Below are 21,724 nucleotides of genomic sequence, written 5' to 3'. Positions count from 1 at the left end.
ATAAAAAACTGAAGAACAGAGATAACAAAATGAATCAGAAAATGGTGAAGTAAAACCTAAACTCATCTACTTTTTAAATGGCAAACATTGCATTTTTTTAAAGCTCAAGATCAGATTAAGTTATTATTACAAATTCAGATTTCTCAAGAGACTTAAAGAGGTGAGACAGAAATTCTACTTACATTCAGAAGTTTGCTTATAAAGAGTTCCATGATAGGAGTATTTTTTTCATCTACAAGGTATGTCTATAAAGTAATAAAACTGATCTTATTTTGCAAACATACACATTTTTTTTAAATCTAAACATGTATTGTTCTTCATAGTAGCTACCTTGGGAGCTTATACATTTATTCCAAGGTCCAAGGTTCTGGAATTCCTCTTCAACAATTTCGAGAGTCAGTTACCATGTTATTCAAGAAAGCCCATCTTATTATCCTACATCAATCGTGACTCCAAATGGCACTCCAAATTTTATTCGCTGTAGTTGGTCCTCATGATTTCTGACTACTCACCAAGATCAAATTCATCTGTCCCAATTTAGGGTACTAAAATAATGTCATTATACCCTTTATTATCTCTTAGCAGTTCAGAGGCAGTTTAAAAAGAGGCATTCCACAACATTTTAAGCCATAGTGGCATCACTGGAACAAATGCGTGGCCTTCCTAGGTGACTGCTTTGAAGGGGACAAGGGCTTCCCTGACAGATGACTTCTAGTATGTTTGGAAGACAGTCCCATTACTTTATAGGTGCATCCCCCTTAGGGAAACATGATAAAATCATGAACCCTGAACTGTCATTTTAAAGTTGGTACTGATCATATGGGTCAAAATAAAAAATTCAGAGTTCAAATTACATAACATTTCTTGAATTTAAAGAATATAATACAAATAACAAAAAAAATCAATGAGACTCCTTATTTTTGGTATTATTTAAATATTACAGAACTACAAACAGAGCATTTCTAAAGCTAAGGGATCATTTACAAGTTATTTCTAATTGATACAACTCAAGAAGATTTTTGTTTCTTTTAAATAAATACTTAACAATTAAGATCCAGCTCTGGAAACAAGTTGCCAGTGATAATTCTAAACATACCACCATATTTATAAAAATAAATATTCCACTAATTACCTGAGAGTAAATTTTTATTGTCATTGATGAATAATAATACCACACAAAGTCAAAAACCATACTCTGGACATATTTGGAAACTTTCTTTAGAAGAAACACTGCTTTTAGTTGCTGCTTAACTGTAAATATGACAAATTCCTCAACACAAAGATTTTCCTTAGAAAGTTTCTGCTTAACCTAAATGGATATATCTGATATATCAGATCTTGGGTCTTTATTTTTGGCATCCTGAATGGATATATTCAGGATGCCAAAAATAAAGACCCAAACAATTGAAATCTCAGCAATTGCTATTATCGTTAGCAAAAATGCATTTGCACGCTAAATTCTGTGTACTTGTGGCTACACACTGTTCTGAACACCATTACAAATCCTAGAGACACTGCCAGTGCCTCTAGGTATCTCTAGGATCAATGATAAAATTTCACCTGAACAGCAAATGGAGAGAGAAGATTAAAAATTAAAATATCTTATACATAAGTGGTAAGATTTTGATACTCTATATAGCTAAAAATGAAGGTTTTTATATGCATTTACATGTGAGTAAAGAATATACATGTAATTGAGAAAAAAAAGCCACAGTAATCCTTTAGGTAGCTTGAGTAAGATTAGGAGAATCAGCTTGTTCACTTTCACTCATTATTCAATAAATATTTATTGAGAACTCACTATGTGCTAGGCACTATGCCAGCCAGTTCCAGTCAGCTCAACCTGAAAATATTCCCTCTTTCCAGAGGTGGATATCAGAAGTTGTTTATATCATGAAGATAGGTAGTTTTACCAAAAATGAGGCAACCTGGAAACCTTCAAGAAGTTTTAGAAGTACAGGGTTATTAGAAAGGGAAATCGGTTGCAGGGGTTTTGGAATGAGTGGGAGGTGAAACCACGACTGGTGGCAGGGAGGACTGTGAGTAGGCCTGAGCCAGACGACGTCACGGATGGGGACCAGAGGACAGGCTCCGCGATTAGGCCAGCACAAGCCAGAAACAGAAGAGGAGGAAAGATAAACAATCTGGATGCGAAACTGGAGGTTTATAAGAAAGTACAGAGATCACTGTAAAGTTACAGCTCCAGAAAGGAAGAACCTGTTGTTGCTTTCTAACTTCCCCACCGCCCAAGGGATCAGAGGGGGTACCACTCACAGAGGTGACACCTTGCAGCTTATGCTGATAAAGACTACTTTTGTGGTTCAGTACATGATGGGCTTGCTCTCAGCTATTAGGACCTCGAGTATCACCTTCTCCATATGGCCTCCTCAGAGAGGCTTTTCCATATAGCCGAAGAATCGCCTTTCCTGTCATTCTCCATCATTTTCTTCAAAGCCCCTACAGCACCCAAGACTCACTTTGTTTCCTCATCTAATATCTGTCTTCCCAGTCCTAATGCCAGTGCAATGAGGGTAGGAACAGACCCTATCTGTCTTCTTCACAACTATATCCCCAAATCTGAGAAACATGACCTGATAAACACTAAAGGCTGAATAAATACCAAACGAATGAATCTGTTTCCTCATTGAGGCCTCACGAAAAAGAAAACACATATATTTGACAGGGTAGAGAGCTTAGGTTTAATCTTACAGCTATTGAAAACAATGAGTTGATTTGTCTAATATTATGTCAGAAATACAATGATGTTAGATTTGAGACCAGATACTCTAATCTTCAGTTTAGAAACTAGAGAGGGGTGGGAAGGAGGGAAGGAAAGGTGGGTTGGGGGGGGGGAGAGTGTAAGGGAGAGAGGGGGAGGGGGAGGGGGAGAGAGAGAGAGAGAATGTAGGTTTCATACATGGAGGAAGGAATATAAATTAAGGGATTTAAAATGTGTTCTGGGGTTAGAAAGCATATGGCCTTTGATGCATGTAAGAATTAAAATTCTGTCAGGTAGACAGAAAAATAAGTAATGCTATAAAAGTAGAAATAGAATGGAACACAGAGAAAGCATATCTGTTGTTTTCAGGGATAAAAGACATGCAATCCTAGAAACCACTTCCTCCATGTCCTGACAAGGGGTCATAACAATGAGCACCCTTCTGGACAATAGCAGATTGAAAAAGCGACAGTCAAGTCAGCCAGTGAGAGCCTAGACCATAAATTCATGATAAGACTAGTAATGGCCATGAGGTGTAAATGGGCACCTGGTCAGCACAGCCAATGCAACTACAGACAGGATCATTGAGAGACACCCTAAGAGTGACCCTGGCCTGTGGCTGAGCAGCTGAGGAGGTTCATTACAGGACTGTGAGGCCTAATACCTGTTTTTCAGCACAGGCACCACGAGAGAGTCAGACTCAGAAGGGGCAAATGCAGCCCGCGGGTGCACTGAGAGACCATGGCACATTAGATCCGGCAGCAGGAACTCTACATGGCGAGGGAGGCAAGCCTCATACGACAACACTTGGAAAGTGAAACAGTGCAGAGGAAGTTAGGGAGCCTTGACAGCAAACAGGAGAGGGCTCACAGGAGGCCCACACACAGAGACTGAGGGGAGAAGTGGGAGAGTCCAGGGACTGGTATAAAAACCCTACTCATTGAGGCACTTTCCCCTGTAGAAGAGTTTACCTTAGGACAAAAAGATTAGTGAGTAATCACAGCCACATCATCTCAGGTGGCCAGGTAGGTGTTCCCTGTAGCAACTGCATTTTACTAGAACACTTGTTAATATATCCAAATTTGTAGATTTACAGGTACAGATACAATCTCTCTCTTTCTCTCTCAAAATATATGGTCATGAGCAGGGGTTAACAAACTTTTTTTTCAGTTATAAAGGGGCAGATAGTAAATATTTTAGTCTCTATGGTCCTAGTACAATTATTCAACCACCATCATAGTGTCAATACCCATACGCAATAGGTAAATGAATGTGTGGGGCTGTGTTCCAACAAAATTTTATTTACAAAACAGAAGATGGGCTGACCCCTGGCTAGGAGAAGAGCTTATAAATCCTAAGAGATCTGCTGCAGTTCACAAACAGTGACAGGAATGGAAGATTTTGCCTTTAAGGTGTGAAGACCTTGGTGACAGGAAGGATATGGAACCAGAGGCTTTAAGAGCTAGTGGGACTCATGGGCAACAACTGAGGAAGGTCACAAGGAAAGAACCATGGGTCAACTCTTAAAGAGCGGAGGCCATTTGGGAGACTAATCTTCCTCTTTTTCAATGGAGGCTTGCACATATGAACAGTAACGGATTGAGGCTGGTGTTTAATTGTGTGAATTAGTGGGTGAACAGCGAAGAAGTCTAGAATGAAAGAAGAGATTGTGCTGAAGGTTGAAAAGAAAAGAAACCAGGAAAAAGGTCACATGTGTCATAGTAACTCAGGGGAGGCAAGCCTCCCTAGGGGGAGGTACGTTCGAATTTAGGAATTTGGATGGTAGGTGCAGTTGTGAGGAGGTAGCCCAAAAGCACAAATTCTTCACTGGTAAGAGCAAAGGGGGAGTAGTTACAGATGAGGAAGCTCTTCAGGGTAGACTTATCAAGGGAGAAATGATGGTAAAACGTATGTTGAGAAGAGAAGGAAATAAGAGAAAACAATATACTGGAGGAAGAGTCTACGACCCACAAGTAATAAACGGCTTCATTCAGAGCAATATCACTTTCTTACTTTAGTTTTGTTTCCTATTGCTATTGTAACAAATTACCACAAATTTAGTGGCTAAAAATAATACAAACATACTGTTTTAAAATTCTGAAGGTTAGAATTCCAAAAACGGGTCTCACTAAGCTAAAGTCAAGGTGTTGGCAGGGTTGTGTTCCTTTCTGAAGATTCTAAGGGAAAATTTCTTTTTTCCTCATCCAGCTTGAGGAGGCTGCCCACAGTCCTTGGTGTGGCCCCTTCGGGGCCAGCAATGTCAGCTCAAGCCTTTCTCCTGCCGTATCACTTTGACACTGCTCTCTGCCTTTCTCTTGCACTATTGAAGACCCTTGTGATCACAGTGAGCCCATCCAGATAATCTAGGAAAATCCCTTCATTTCAAGGTCCATTGATCAGTAACTTTAATTCCATCTGTGACCCATTGTAGTCACAGGTCCTAGGGATTCGAATGTAGGCATCTTTGGAGGCCCACTGAACTGACTACCACACATCTATTTTTTAAAAACATTTGCCTGGAGCCAAGATAGGGAAGCAACCCATGTGCCTATTGATAGACAAGTAGATAAAGAAGCTGTGGTATGTACATACGATGGAATATAACTTGGCCACAAAAAGAAAGAAGAATGCTGTCTTACCATTTGTGACAGCATAGATGGACCTAGAGAATATCATGCTAAGTGAAATAAGTCAGTAAGAGAAGGACAAGTAGCATATTGTTTTACTAATATATGGAATCTAAAGAACAATATAAATGAACAAACAAAACAAACACACTCAGATACAGAGAACAGACTGATGGTTGCTAGAAGAGACAGGGGTTATGGGAGTGGGTACAAGGGTGAAGGGACGGAGAAGCACAGATTAGTAGTTACAAAACAGTCACGGGGATGTCAAGTACAGCACAGGGAATATAGTCAATAATATTGTAATAACTATGGATAGTGTTGGATGGGTACTAGAAATACCAGGGAGAATGCTTTGTGAAGTTTACAACTGCCTATTATGCTGTACACCTGAAACTGACACAACATAATACTGAATGCAAATTGTAATAGAAAAAAATTAAAAAAGAAAACCATGTTCCTAAAGAAAAATATTGAAAGGTGGAAAAAAGAAAGAAAAAAATATACATCTGCCTGAGTAAGACCACTGGTCATTTTTCTCTATTATTAAAGGAAACACACCTTCCAGGTTAAGCTGTTTAGGACATAGTAATTTTTTCCTCAATTTTGTTTGTTTTGTATTTTTCACTGGGATCAGGGTGGGGTCCTATGTAGGCATAAATTCATGTTTTATGATATATTTGTCACTAAGAGCATTTGTACTTTATTTTTCATTTACAGACTTAGAATTTTATGTACAATTTTCTACTAGTCTGAATGTTTTTTACAGCATGCATTTCAAGGTCCAGGTTTGCTGAAACCAACCATGCATCCAAAAAGTTGACCAGGAACCCAGAGCTAAAAGTTGTTAATGATACGCAGGGAAGTCATTCTAGCCAAAGAAGTAAAAAACAAAATTGAGGAAATCAAAAGCTATTTGATTTCCTGAAACAGCTTTTTGTAGTGGGACCAAAAAATCCCCAAGTGTCACATCTTAACTCTAATGTTAAAATTATACACTGTGGAACAGGATACATCCCAGTCTTTGGACAGTTTTATGGGTTCAACCCATGCCAACAAATAGCACCACAAGCGGCCCCAAGGCCTCAGAAAGCCCTGCCAAAACTGAGTGGCACTACTCAATGGTTCTGTGAGGATTCAGGCTTCACAGAGGCCAGTAGCCAGAAGCCAGTATGCTCAGGGCTGGTTAATTGAACGAAATGACCACAGGCAGAATCCACAAAGCAAACTTCGTGTGACCTTAGGCTTTCCTGCTGACCTGGGGACCAAGGTCAACAGCTGACAGGCCGCACAGCTGAAAGCCTGAACTAGAAAAGGCTAGTGTGTAGGCCTCAGCACACTCTTTAGGAGTGGGCTTTACCTACATTCAGAACCAAGTCATGCTCTGGTCTGATGCTGGAGACCAGCTCTTCCAGCAGTGGTACCTTTAAATGTGTATATAGGGAAAAATGTATGCACATGTACATGTACATTTTTTCCAGTGTTTGCCCATGAATCATTTGCTCTGGAAAGAAAATTGTTAAGCTGTCACTGGCACTAATAACAGAAGGCTATAACATTTGCTGAAGTGGTTTCTGTCTCATGGTTGGACTAAGATGTCTCTTTAGGACTTACTTTTACCTTAATTTAACTTGAATAAATTTTATTTATATATTATATAATTACATATTATAATTACATGGGGGGTGGGCAAAAGTAGGTTTACAGTTGTTTGTATGGAAAAGAGTGCAATAATTAATAAGTAAGAATACAGGAATAAACTGTTTCACAGATGTACAACTGTGGACCTACTTTTGCCTACCCCTGTATGTAACCCTTTCTCCCCATTTCACAAGTACTCACTCATTCATTCCCTCTAGTTAAGATTTATTACAAGTTAGAGCTAATTATGTTTATGCTTCTTCCCTAATGTTGCCATCTTCTTTTCTAATTGACTTATTTTCTTATTGTATTTTGTTGGCTGTGTTCTACAAAGCATTGGATTAGTTTGCCTCTGATTACCACTAAATCCCAAACAATGCTGTTGGATTCTCTGTAATTCCATGAAGCATTTGACTAACATTCACAAACTGCCTACAGGCTGTTTCCCCCCCTTGCAATGTAGAATTATTGAAGCCTTCCCATGCCTCTATGTTACTGTTTTACTAACTTCAAGTTCTAAACTTATCTTTGCAGTGTAAAAAGTGATGGTTTTGTTGTACACATTATTACTTGGACTGTCAGTGCAGAAGCAATATTTAGAAATCTAATCTGGAGTCTAAGGGAATCAAATATAGTCCCTCCTGAGTAATATTCACAGCTTCAGATATTTATAGACTTATGGAAAAGAAAGGGAAAGGAAATGAAGCTAACAAAATCAGGGACCTACTATGTGCCTGTCTGCCTACCCACCCCCATCTACTTACCTATACCTACCTACTTAATTTAATCCTCATGATAGCTGTGTGAAGCAATGATCCTGATGCTTATTTTGTTGAGAAAATTAACACTCAAAATTAACACACACACACGTGTGTGTGTGTGTGTGTGTGTGTGTGTGTGTGTGACTTGCCCAGGTTCCAGAGGTATTAAGCAGGAAATATAAATTTAAATCTGGGTGTGGAGCACATATGGGAGGAATACTAGGGTACAGAGCCAGCTTGACCTGGTTTGAACCATAGCTCTACCAAGTGATCCTTTGAGCCTGAGTTCTCCTGATACATGAAATACATGGAGTCTATTGTCTTCAAAACTCAATGGTCAGATACTGTTTTTGAAGTCCTATAATTCCATTCAACTGTAAGGTCATAAGGAGTTCTCTGCCTGAGAATGGACATGTTCCTTAGGCTCTGACTTAAGGTTATGGACATTATAAACTCAATCTAGGGCTGAAGTTGAAGTTGGCTTATTCATATTGACCAAGCCATTTATAACATGAACAGGGTGTGTGTGTGTACACACACATGCATGCTTGACACAATGGAGGTGATCACACAACCAGAAATAGCTGACCAACTCAGATGACTATTAGCATGTAAATTCTGGCCTAAGCAGCTGCTGCCTTCTCTGCTATTCTGAGAAGTCAGTGAAGGAGTAAGGCTCTTCAAAGCTTTCCCTAGAGCAGCAGATGGTTCACATATAGATCTGACACTTCCTCACCCAATTCTAATCTCTGAACATTAGCTTAACTTTGTAATGTTCTGAATTTTACAAATCTTACATATCTGAGCATTCTCCTATAATTTCAGTTCTATTAACCAAAGTTAGTATAACCAATGACAAAAGGATTAGGTAGCTACAACTATTTTGGATGTTTTTGATGGTGGAGAGAAACAGCTTGAAATTTCAATTGCAAGGGATTTCAAAGCATTGTTATTTTCTTCAAGTCTTCCAAATAGAGCCAAATTAATCAAAGTATTTTACAGTGGCTTTGGTATGGTGTTTCACAACTAGAAAAAACAGTTGCAGACTTTAAAGCAATTTTCAATTTTGTAAAATTTTCAAGGAATGTTAATGTTCCATTTTTGGTAAAATCTTGTGTTCCTTGGCTACCTTTTCCCTGTATCTTTCTATGTATTTCCAAATAGTTTTATTGAAGACTGCTAAGAAGGCTATGGTTTCTGCCAGTCCGCTTCACACCGAGACGACTTCTGCCCTACAACTGTTGTTGGTCCAGCCCTTCAGGCTAGCTGGCTATCCTGACAACAAGTGCTTTTGGCCACTCTGTCCAGAGGTAGCATATTTTCATCATGATTCCAGCTGTTGAAGCTTTGTTTTTGTACCTCTCTGCCCCCTGAGAACAAAGCAGTGGGTATACCTTTATATCATTTCGAATCTCTAAGAGCCCCCATGAGTGAGCATGCAGGTTGTGAAGAATATAGGCCTTAGGAGGAAAAAAGCAGTCTCAGAAATAGAACACTTGGTCAAAACAAGAAGTCTTCTGTCCTGAGCTCCATACTATATAGAGTCCTGCTCTGGCTTTCCTGTGGCCGTGCCTTCCTTATAGTGCAAGGAACTGACTGGGCCAAGTAGATGCCCTCCTGGAGCCTGGGTTTCCCCCCTACTCCCTAAACCATAATCCTATTATCTGTGACCCCAGAATTCCCTGCCCAATGACCCTGAGCCCGTTACTATGCAGGTCTCTTCTCGAAGTCTACCCTTCAAAGAAGGAAGGAATAGCCAAAGAGGGGCAGCTATTTGCAAAGGGTGGACAAAATCTAAACATTGGGCTGAGGAGCCCATGAGCACGAGCACAAAGCTATTCATTCTATAGGCTGTGGAGCGACACGTGAAGGAAGATGAGTGGTCCAGGGGCCAGAGGTGGGGCTAGGAGCAGGCTCTTTCCAGGGCACCACTTTCTGGAATGGATTCAGGAGGATCCTGAGAATGTAAAATTTAAACCCAGCCTTCCCAAGTTGTTCTCAAGATATACTTATCAGCCTAGGTGGATAGAACAGACTTCACTTACAGTTTGATAACTTTAAAAATATTTAGACATAGGGTCCCCTAGGCCCTGCAAATGTCAGGGTTGGGCCTGCCAGTGTATCTCTCACATAAATAAAACTGGGTTGAAAATAAAGAACCTTGGTGCTCCTAAACTAAGACAGCCTCCCCTTAAAGCCACTTTCAACAGGAAGCCATGGCATTAGTTTATTACATTACGCAAGTACTCCTTCATTTTGATTATACCACCTTTATTTTTTTGCAAATTATTAACTGGAGACAATGGAGGCTGGGGTGTGAAAATGTGTTCTCTTTGTAACAAGAAAACCTTTACAAGTAGCAATGTTTTGAATGTCTACTAACAAAAAGTAGAAAGGGGAAGGGAGTTAAGAACTACCAAGGTGCATCCTGTGGAGTAGAGAAAAGAAACCTGGAACGAAATAATGACAGCTGACACGCTAGCATCTGGTTTGTGTTTGCGTGTGTGTGTTTTGGGGGAAGCTATACTGTAAAGATAAAAATTAGTCCCTGTTCTGAAACTGTCCCCAAGCAGTTTATATGGTAAAAAATTAAAGTGCTGATTGAGCCCATTTGACTATCTGGAGTGAGTCCTACTTCCTAGACTTAGCTCTAAGCACTTAGCAGTTCTGATTTGGGGCAACTTTCCAACTGTTTTCCTCATGGGTGAAGCAGGGACACTAGCACATCTCTTGCAGGGTTATAGTGAATATCAAATGAGAATGCAAAACACCTAGTGCACTGACTGACACAGTTCAATCCTCAGTTAAAATATTAATAAACAGTAAGCTTTATTATAAGTAATAAATGTAACTTTGGACAAGTAGGCATTACATTTCTCATCTAGTACTATTCCAAAATAGTGTTTTTTCTGCAAATTATTTTAACTTGTGATATGATTCATTCCTTTTAAAATATTCTGTAATAAGTCTACTATTCCATATGTACATTATCTATTTCCTAGCTGCACTAGAATAATGTTTCCTGAAATTAATTTTCCCTAATTTTGTTTTACTTTAAGCATCCACACTTATTTACCATGATTGTACATCTATTAAATTGGACTTCTTCACTCAAATTTTGTCCTAAAAGACTGACTTAATACCACCATTAGGTCAAACCAAGAAGTCCTTGAATTATTGCTCTTCTTCAGTTTTTAGGTTTTGAAGATTTTTCCCTTCTACTCCGAGTACCTCAATTTGAATGAATCCATGACATTTTTCATTTGATGGCAAATCCTTAAGGATTCTTCAACTTTTCCCCTAAAAATATTACTAAAATATTATCCTTTTATACTTACATTCATAATTAAAACCATATTTTGGTTCCTATTTTTATTTCACAAAGTTGGTTATATAGGTGGCTTAGATATAATATTAAATAAGTGTGATTAAATTATGATAAAGAGAATTTAAATAAAACAGATTAAATATAAAAATGTTTATCAGAGAATCCTTTTATGAAGCATTCAAAATTTATAGATTTGGAAAATATATTAATGGACTATGTATATATATATATTTTTAAACATTCTTTTTTTTTAAAGATTTTATTTATTTATTTTTAGGGAGGGAAGAGAGGGGGGCAGAGAGAGAGAGAGACAGAGAGAGAGAGAGAGACATCAATGTGCGGTTGCTGGGGGTTATGGCCTGCAACCCAGGAATGTACCCTAGCTGGGAATCGAACCTGGGACACTTTGGTTCCCAGCCCGCACTCAATCCACTGAGCTACACCAGCCAGGGATATATTTTTTAAAAATAAAGCATACATGCCATAAACTTCCAAACAGATTCCAAACAGTCATAAAATTCAAGTAAAAGAATATTTTTTTCTGCCCAATTTTTCTTGTCAGAGCTGCATAGAAAGCCTTATTATTATTATATTTTTAACAGGTGTGCAAAGAGATGAAACCTGTTTATTTTGTTCCTACTCTTAACATTTTACCACTATCACAGGACCTGTGAACACATTTGTAACATTTAAATAATTTAAAAAATTGCATAAATTTTAGTAGTAAATATAATCTGTTTCCTTTAATAATCTATGTAGTAATACTGATGAAACTCTGGAATGGCAAATGCTTTAAGTACCTTACTAGTCAGTATTAACATAGTAGCACCCTGACATGGAACATAAGACTCAGAGCTGGGAGCTGGGATGCTGTCTCATTTGGGGCTCTTGTATCCAGCAGTCTTCACTTCAAAAACTGAAATGATGATGTTACAGTGAATGCAAAAGTAATATAGTGTACAACTGTGTACTGTATTTGTATGTAAAACATGTAGTGGTCTCTCTGGCCTGTTCAACTTATGTAAATAATGTTAATTTTAAAACTCATTTATTCACAGTAATGAAACAATACATTGATTGTCCTTAAGTTACATTAAAGGGAAAGTCTTTTTCTTTGCTTCTGAATCTATTTAGCTGTCTGAGACCTCTCTCAGATAAAGCACCCATAAAGGCAAAAGCTTGTGACTATTTTCTAGGTTTCCCCACACTGATTTCTGAACTGTTCTTGCTCAATTTCACCCCATCTTGTAGCAGGTAATAAACACAGTAATTAACAGCAAGGAGGACTCTTGTATCAAACTGCTTGATTTCTTAACCTGATTTCATAACTTAGTAGCTATGTGACTTTGGGCAAGTTACTTGATGGTTCTATGGCTCATTTTATCATCTGTAAAATAACTTAATAATAATATTTGCCCATACTATTGTTGTGAGATGGTAAACTAATGTATGTAAAGCACTTAGAAGAGTGCCTGGCACCTAACTTCTTGGTTTTCCATCCTAATCCAATTCTACCTTTTTTGCCCTGATTTCAACGGACCCCTGCACACACTTCCCTGTGCTGATGGTGGTCTTCAGCCCTCACCCCCACGTTCTCACTGTCTTCACATGATTAACTTCCTTTGCTTGTAGATCACTTTAAACAGCTGCGTTTGGGGGAAGCCTTCCCTGGCTATCCCAGGCTAGAAAAAGTGCCTCATGATTTAAGTATTCCTTGATCCCCTTGATTTTCCTTTACAGCAATCACCAGACTTCATAGCTGTGTAGTTATGTGAATATTTAATAAATAAAAATATGTGTCCTCTACTCAAACTCCTTGAATGCAGGGTACAAATCCATCTTGTTCATCATTATATCCTAATTGTTACAGTGTTTGGCCTAGAATAGGTAAGAAGTGTTTGTTAAAGAAATGAATAAGTTATGTTGAGATAATCCCTGGGGTTCAATATAAGTAAACATGATTTGCCCAAGATTATGCCACTAAAAATGAAAGAACTGTAAGTAGAAGTCAGTTTTTCTGACTCCAAGTCCTCCATTATTTCCAGGCAATAAATCTTCAATTACACAAATCATACAAAGAACTATGTAATTCCTATTGTGTAGGTTCTACAGTAAAAGTAGAAATCAGAGCCGTGGCTGGCATAGCTCAGTGGATTGAGCATGGGCTGTGAACCAAAGTGTTGCAGGTTTGATTCCCAGTCAGGGCACATGCCTGGGTTGCAGGCCACGGCCCCCAGAAACCGCACATTGATGTTTCTCTCTTTCTCTCTCTCTTTCTCCCTCCCTTCCCTCTCTAAAAATAAATATAAATAAATAAATCTTTAAAAAAAAAGAAATTAGAAAGTATAGAACTGGGCCTCCCTAAGCAACTGCTGTTTAAGATATAAAGCAGGAGTTAGGGTTGTGGCAAGGAAGAGTTAGGCAGAAAGTTCCAGGTAGAAAGAACCATTTACACGGTGGTCTAATGATGAGACAAGCTTGAGGAATAAGAACATAAAAAAGATCACTGAGAATGCAACAGGAGTAAGAGGGAGGCTGAGGTTTAATCAAAGAGGCAGGGGCAGACCTTCTGCACCAAGGAAAGAATTTTGTTTAAGGAACAGAAGAGAAAGACACTGAAGGGTTTCAGTGGGGGTGACACAATCAGCTTTGTGTGTTTTGCAAGATGATACTGGCTGCTCTGTGGGGCGGGTAATGAGCAGACTTAGTGACTGGTTGGATGTGGGGTCCAGAAAGAAAGAACTGTAAGACTGACATTCAGGTATCCAGCACAATCACCAGGGAGCACTGTAGTATTGTTTCTGGAAAAAGGCCATTAGTAGATAGATCAAGACTTTAATTTTATTAAGCGTATAATAGCTCTCAATAAAAAGCGACAATTACTGTTTTTGTGGTGATTTTTAGGTGTTGCCCCCATTCTGTGCATAGGTACTTCTGGACTTGGTGTTTGGAAAGGAAAGTCACCTAAGGGGCCTCAACATGAAAAACCCTTTCCCTTTGATCTGACTTCTAGGGCAGACTTAATATAACATGTGAGAGACACACAAATAAATAGCATTCCTATTTCTTGAATTTTCTTCTTTTCCCAAGAATCAAAAAAGTTTCAATGTGATAACATGACCATGACCAACTGGTCTATTGTGGCTAACAGGTGTCTGGGACAGCAGTGTTTATGGGGAGATAAACCTACAAAATTAATCTTAATTGGCCTGGGCTAAATAATGGATGAGCATAGGTAGATCAAAGGATTCTCCTACAAATTGGGTAAGAGGACAGATAGTAAGCAAAGAAGTCAAGAGGTGTGCTTAGCTCTTTGATCTTACAGGAAGTATTTTATTCCTTATTTTATGATCTAGATTTTATTCATATCATATGTTTGCCTCATTTAACAATCTGTTATATTTATATTTACTATTCATAATAGTAAAAAAAAAAAGGAATGCCTGTTAGACTAGTGAGTTGGCAGTACTGACTATGTAAGGCCTTTTCGTTTCCGTTCCAGTGAGCCAGAACTGCCTGCACAAGCACAGGAAACGGCTGCTCAGCCTTCACACCTCAGTGCGTGACCACTGCCTTGCTCCGTAGAGATGCCAGGAAAGCAAAGACCATGCATCAGGAGTAGCCACGTGGTGCTAAGGAGAATCCTTGTTATCATTGTCCTGATCATTGTATTAATGAAGCTCTGAAGCATATGAGGTGAATGGCAAAATGTGTTAAATACACAAAAAGGCATGTTAATTCATAGTTTTCAGCCCAGGGTTGGGAGCTTTTTCAGTACTTAATCTACATGCCAACCGGGCACTTTGAAACCCGGCATCTATAAAAGAACTAAGGAGAGAGGCATTAAGGGCAAGTCAAATCTAAGATAAGCCCCGACTGTTCTGGTCACACGATGTCCTGATTAAAATCAAAGAGCTACAGTGATTCTTGCTTGATCTCACACAATCATTAAGAAACATTAAACAAACACATATAGATCAGCATACAAAAGATTTTGAAAAAGAGAGAGATATTTTCACTTATATTGTGAATAGGTTTAACATGTATTTTATTTATATTAGAATGCTTTAGAGGTCCTTGAGGTTATTTCATTTTATTTTTTATTTTTATAAAAATTTTTTAAAAATTTATTAATTTTTACAGAGAGGGGAAGGGAGAGAGAAAGACAGGGCCAGAAACATCAGCTGCCTCTCCTACGTGCCCTGGTTGGGAACCCAACCCACAGCCCAGGCATGTGCCCTGAGTGGGGATTAAATGGGCAGCCCTTCGCTTTGGGGAATGATGTCCAACCAACTGAGCCACACCAGTCAGGGTGCTTAAAGCATTTTAATGTATTTTTACACTTATACCTTTACATCATATTTGTTAAATTAGAAAAAGTATCTCACATATATTTTCATTTTTTCAATTTACATTAGCATATACACGGAGCTTAAAAAAGCACGTCTTCTTTACTGCTGTGTGTCATTCCTAATAATGCCAAACCTGGTATAACCCAGCAAACTGTCAAGCACCCCAGTTCAGTACAACAAAATGAGCCAGTGCTGAATCATCCGAACACTTGCATCTACCCCAATTATATGAACAAACTCTTGCTTATATTAATTTCAGAGTTTTAACTTTTGATGTTTGTTGAAAATCAGACATCTTGCTTACTATCTAAAAATTCTGAAGAGAGTTTTTTCTTTACATCTTTAGTGCTTAGAGGCATGGCTTTGAAAAACTGACAGAGTATTCAAACCATATCTACCTCTCTTGCTAGTCATGTAACCATCTAATCTCTCCGTGTCTTAGCTTTCATCTTGAATCTCAGATGCTCATCTGTAAAACAGGGTAAAGGAGCACCCATCTCAAAGAGCTGCTAAGTGTTACATTACAGGACTTAGAACTGTGCCTGGTACATACCAGTGCCCCCAGAATGTTAGCTATCATATCATCATTGCCTTCTTCATTTTGATTTTTGGACACTGAGCAAAAGAGTCTACAAAATACGTACTTATTTTTTTTCTCTGTATTCTCAACCCTTAGTGTTTTTAGAAGCATCAATCTTATTTTCCCTTCTATTAGCTTGTCTTCTTTAGTCCAGTGACTCTCAAACTTTTCTTTTACATAACTGCCTTTATAACATATTCAAACATGAACTTTCACATGATATAACCTATAATTTTAGAATCCTTTGATTAAGAAACTACTATGAACCAAGGGATTAAAGAAGCCCCTGAAATTAATCCACAGCCCCTTCATGGTCTAAAGCTTATTGTTTAGGAACCATTGCTTTAATAAATAATATATTTAGTTTAAAATGTAACTCAGGCCCTTTTTTAAAAAACCCTGTGGGTCAAAGCTCTCTCAGCTTCTCTTACCTCGCCCATGACTGCTATGGGTGTTTCTCCTGTTGCCTGAGCAACACGATGTTCTACTAAGTAGAACATATACTCATCGTAGAGTAGACGAATCAGGTGGAAGGAGCCAAAGCTAGCAGCACTGCGTAAGGTTAAGTCCCGAATAACCATTGAGCTGTTTCAAGAGAAAAGACATATGCAGCTAATATTAGCGACCAGGATTTGAGTTCTATGTACTTTTCCTCTTAAAAGAAGTTAAGCTGAAGTCTGAAAGGGTGGTATAGCATACGACCTGCCATGCAGTAATTTCATTGGTTGAAAGAAGTTGTCTCAACTCTTTGAAAGGGGGAGGTAAAAGGGCTATTATAGTGGCATAGTCAAGTCTGGTGATTCTGTTAAACTCCCACATGGGTCAGAATTGAATATAAATTTTTGAAAGGTTGATAACACTACCATAAGAAAAAGGTAACTTAAAGTGAAAATTTAATTGAGGGGTAAACACCGTGTTACCACCTCTGCATGATAGTGACATTGCTGTATACTTTTGGAAAAAGTATGTATTGGTGCCATAAAAAGGTTACAAAATGTACCAAGCAACGTCCTCGATGTGACAATGTACAATGCAGGTGAGGATGTACAAGGGTCCATGCAAGTTTGGTTGGAAGACAAATTTATTGTGGTCACAGTTTCTTACTGATCTCCACTTATATTAAGGTGATGTTCCATGAGAAGTAAGTGTAATAAAACAAATGAAGAAATGCATACATTTGGAAAATGTGAAGATTGAATTTATAAAATATAATACTAAAATATGAACAATATTATTCAGAAAATGCTAACAATAAACTCAATTATATTTAAAAAGTAAATGAGCCCAAAATAAAATTTTGGCTTTGCTGACGTGAGCCAATCATTACATGTCAAACCTCTTTAATATTTCTGATTCAGAATCAGAGTAGGGTGTCTACAGGGTGTCTTGGTATGTGTGGACATGTGTGTTTTTCATTGCTTCTATTCAGTGATCTTTTCTAGAGATTTTTGCCTTAGAAAAACTAAACAGCCATTATATTCTTTTTTAATAAGATAAATACATAATTTTAAAATCTTATTTATTTATTTATTTTTAGGGAGAGGGGCAGGGAGGGAGAAAGAGAGGGAAAGAAACATTGATGTGTGAGAGATACATCAACTAGATGCCTCTTGTGTGCCCCCAACTGGAGATCTAGCCCCCAGCTTAGGCATGTGTCTTGACTGGGAACTGAACTGGCAATCTTTAAGGTCACAGGCTGGCACTCAATCTACTGAGCCACACCAGTCAGGGAGCCATTATAGTCTTAATATACAGATGATATATAATAGAATTGTACAACTGAAACCTATGTAATTTATTAATCAATGTCACCCCAATAAATTCAATATATAATTTTTAAATGACTATTTTTATTCAAAATTAAAAGAAATTCCAATTAAGATAATAATCTATTTTACTGTAAGAAACTGAAAGATCCAGTGTCCCAGAGGGTATGGCAAAAGAACTCTCATGTACTGTTTCTGAAAGTGTAACTTCATGGAATGTCTATAGAAGGAATTTGGTAATATTTGTGAAAATGTAAAATGCATGAATCCTTTGACCTAACAATTCCAATTCTAGAAAGTTATACAAATGAGCAAGGATAGTTTTAATCACAGTAGTATTTATACTTGTAAGAAACAACTGTGAAAAACTAGATGCCTATTGGTAGGATGCTGATTAAACAAATTATGGTTTGTTCATATTTAGAATTTTATGCAATAGTTTAAAGAAATGAGGTCAGCAGACATAAAGGTAGTAACATGGAAAGATGTCTGTAACATAATATTAAGTTAAAGAAAAAAATAAGAGCTCAATTAACAATAAAATCCTCCCATATAAGTTTTTCTTTTAAAACCCTACCCCTAAATAGGAATGTTTAATACTTCATTAGCGTTGGGATAGCACAATGGAGTAAAATAGTATTAGTCACTTTAAAAAGTTCAAACTCTCCTACCAGAATTTATTTGATGTATGTACAATTTTATATAAATATTATCACTGAAGTATTTTTATAAATGCATCACACCAAAAACTATGTAAATGTTCAAGAATAAAGTAAAAGGGAATATTTAAATAATTTATGAGATATACACATAATGGAATATTGTGAGGACATTAACATTATGCTTCTAAAGATATTTAGTGACAAGAAACACTCAAGATATAATATTAAATGAAAAATGTTAAGGAAAGATACAGATAATAAACTGTGGTAAACAACTGGATCCCAATTTTATATAACACTAAAAGAAAACACTTTATCAGTGGTTATTTTTAGGTAGTAAAATTATGAATGATTTAAGTTATTGTAGGCCTTTATAGTAACCCTGAAATCATGTAAATGACTAAGGAGAATATTCATACTGATTAGCTTTTTAATATTATTAAAAAATGCAAAGTCAATTTTTGTTTTCAAGATAATTCACATTCATTCATTTAATAGATATTTATTGTGTTTCTCTATGCCAGGCTCTTGTTCTGTAACAAGAGAGAAAAAAATTTGGTTTCAAAAGAGCTCACGTTCTAGTAGGAGAGACAGTCAATAAAAGCACCAGTAGATACAAAATATAAAGTTAGGTACTGATAAATTCTATGAAAAATTTTAATCAGGGTAAGAGGTTGGAAAGTGATGGGGGCAGGCATTTTAAGATCGGGATTGGGGAAAATTCTTTCTCAAGAGGTGCTATTTAAGCAGAAACTGGACTGAAGTGAAGGCCTGAGCGTGTAAATACATGAGCTTCCCTAGGGGAAGGAATCAAGAGCGACTGCAGACTTTGAGGCAGAACTGTCTGATGTGCTGTAAGAACAGCAAGGAGAGGCTAGACTTGGTTACAGCACTGTAAGCAAAGAGAAGAGGAATACAGGATGGGGTCTAGAGGTTGCTAGTAGCTCTCACTAACACCAACTTCTATTGGAAAATGGGAAAAAATCTGCTGACCTTCAGTTATAATACCTAATTATCTTTTAAAACTACTGATGAGCATACATGACGTGAAATTACTGTCACATGTTTAGAAAAGACTCAGTTGAATTATACTATTAATGCTATGTCTACTTTATTAGCTCAGTATTGGGCCCCTGCCCTACAAGCAAAGTATTAAGTGACACAATTAACAGTTTAATTGGAAACCTAGTGTCCGATTCAGACTTCTGTAAGATATGTTGCAAAATTGACTTCATTGAATTTCATGTTGCTAAGTTACTATGAATTCAACTCCTTTCCAAATCAGTTATAAATGTTAATTATTTTATAATGGATGAGGAACACCCTTGTGTATTTACCTTGTAATTCATGGTGTGGAAACTGAAACATTTGCTCTGACACAATGATACTCAATCCACCTCCTTGTGTATTTGGGGGATGTATCACACTATTCTAAGAAGAAAGGAGAAACATCACACCTGTGACCCAGATGTGAAATCTCGCTTGAACAGTGCTTACAGTTGATTCTAAAAGAGTACTACTTTTTGGAAGATTTATGCATTGTCTAGTTGTATGCAAACTAGGTTCCCTGTGCTCCCTTTCAAATCACTATCAAAGCTATAAATTTTGTTCCTTAAAAATGGATATTTGGTGACCTTCAGGGTGGCCCTAAGTAATGCTGTGTTCTGTTATGCACAAAATATACAAGCTGAGAAATGGCCCACATAACTTCCCCACTTCTGCTCAAGAAAGACGGTGAATATTTTTTCCCACCTCACTGGGAGCTAACAGTAGCCATTCAAAGCCAGGCCAGGCAAGGAGAAACCCCCATTCGGAAAACGGGTGTTTGCAGTGATACATCAACTGCTAGTTGATATCATGATTCTCTGCCAGTCCATTTCTGTATTTGTATGCATGTAAATAGACACACAGGATTTTAGATATTGTCAGATTAACCTACTTCAGAAATGAAAAGTCTGTAGAAGTGACTGCCAAATTCTTACTACAATGCCAAAACATTTAAAAAATACTCTGCAATTCTGCATTTTTGATAGTTTGTGAATGCAGTTTTTATTACTCAACATGTTCTTATGCCTTAGTAAAAAACAGTTCAGATTTTAAAGGCTCTTAAGTTTTTAAGCTATTGACTTTGCCTACCAGCAGGAGGTATGCATCTGTCTGAATATGCCTTTCCTTTTGTGGCCCTGAACTGTATGCCTTCAAGTCTTTTTGAAATGAAAATAATAACCATAATAGTGTCTAATAATAACAAGCCAATTATCCCCAACTCAGGGCTGACAAAGGGCAGGCAAGTGATGATCTAGGTTTGTATATCTGTGAGAACAAGAAATACAAGTAAGTAATTTTCTCTTTTCAATATACCTGTAACAGATCTCTGGGGAGACAAAGGCTCCAGGGGTGTATTTCTAAAATATTATCAACTAAATATAGTAAAAATAAAAACCCACAGGAAGAAGTAAGGGCAGGTCTAACATAACAGCATACTGAAACAATAAGAATGGGGAAAATCCCTTGCTTTTTCTGACATAGAGGATGCACTCTGCTTCTGGCCATTTAGGTTTTAGAACAACTGGCTAGTATAACTTCTGTTTCATCCATCATTCATAAGCACATATACCATCTATATAATTTTCTGGAAAAAAGGTGGATGAACAAAAAATCAATTTGCAAGCAAATGGGAAAAATAAATGAAATCTTCTTAAGAAATATTCACAAATTAAATGTTTGACTTCTACTATTACCATTACTTTGAGAACACTGTGACAATGTCTTTTAAATCTTCCCCATGTATCCATGGGAAACATACTTCTCATTAACACCCAGATTTAAACCTAGCATTGGTTTTACTGAAGCATACTAGCGGGTCACAGGGTCAGATAGCATCTTAATAAGGTGCTTCTCAAATCGCGTGGGCTACAGGTGTTAAATACGTATATGTGAGACAGAACTGCGGCATGATTTCATTTCAAAAACAACAACAAAAAAAACAACACAAAGCTGTCAGGCTTTCTTTTATTGAACTTAAACCTGTACTAAACACTAGAAAACTATTTTCAGGATGTAAGGATAATTTAACTCTTAATTAAACATATATAGTAGATTTGCAGCTCTACTTTAGTTTAAGAAATAAGAATTGGACCATGTCAGTTAAGGAAAAGAAGTCACAATGAAAACCAAAGCAACTACCACCCTAATTGAAAGCTCTCTGGGTCCAAGTAATCTGAAGGCCTATTTCTTTCAGGGTTCTTTTATGTACACAAAAACTTCTGTCTATATTATTTTAGTCAA

At 37.5% G+C, this 21,724-nt stretch overlaps 1 protein-coding gene across 1 annotated transcript in view; it reads right to left on the bottom strand.

Annotated features, from left to right (window-relative positions):
- RFX3 (regulatory factor X3) overlaps nt 1–21,724 on the bottom strand; it is a 232,094-nt gene that overhangs the window by 11,127 nt on the left and 199,243 nt on the right. Inside the window, exon 18 of the mRNA XM_045840638.1 lies at nt 16,440–16,593. Within this exon, the coding sequence (XP_045696594.1) occupies nt 16,440–16,593 (154 nt within the window). The remainder of the gene's footprint in view (nt 1–16,439; nt 16,594–21,724) is intronic.

Source organism: Phyllostomus hastatus, unplaced genomic scaffold (assembly GCF_019186645.2).
Source record: "Phyllostomus hastatus isolate PE091 unplaced genomic scaffold, TTU_PhHast_1.1 phas_contig_34, whole genome shotgun sequence".
Classification (NCBI taxonomy): Eukaryota; Metazoa; Chordata; class Mammalia; order Chiroptera; family Phyllostomidae; genus Phyllostomus; species Phyllostomus hastatus.
Note: the sequence above shows the minus strand (reverse complement) of the source record. Positions and strands in the feature narration are given on the sequence as shown.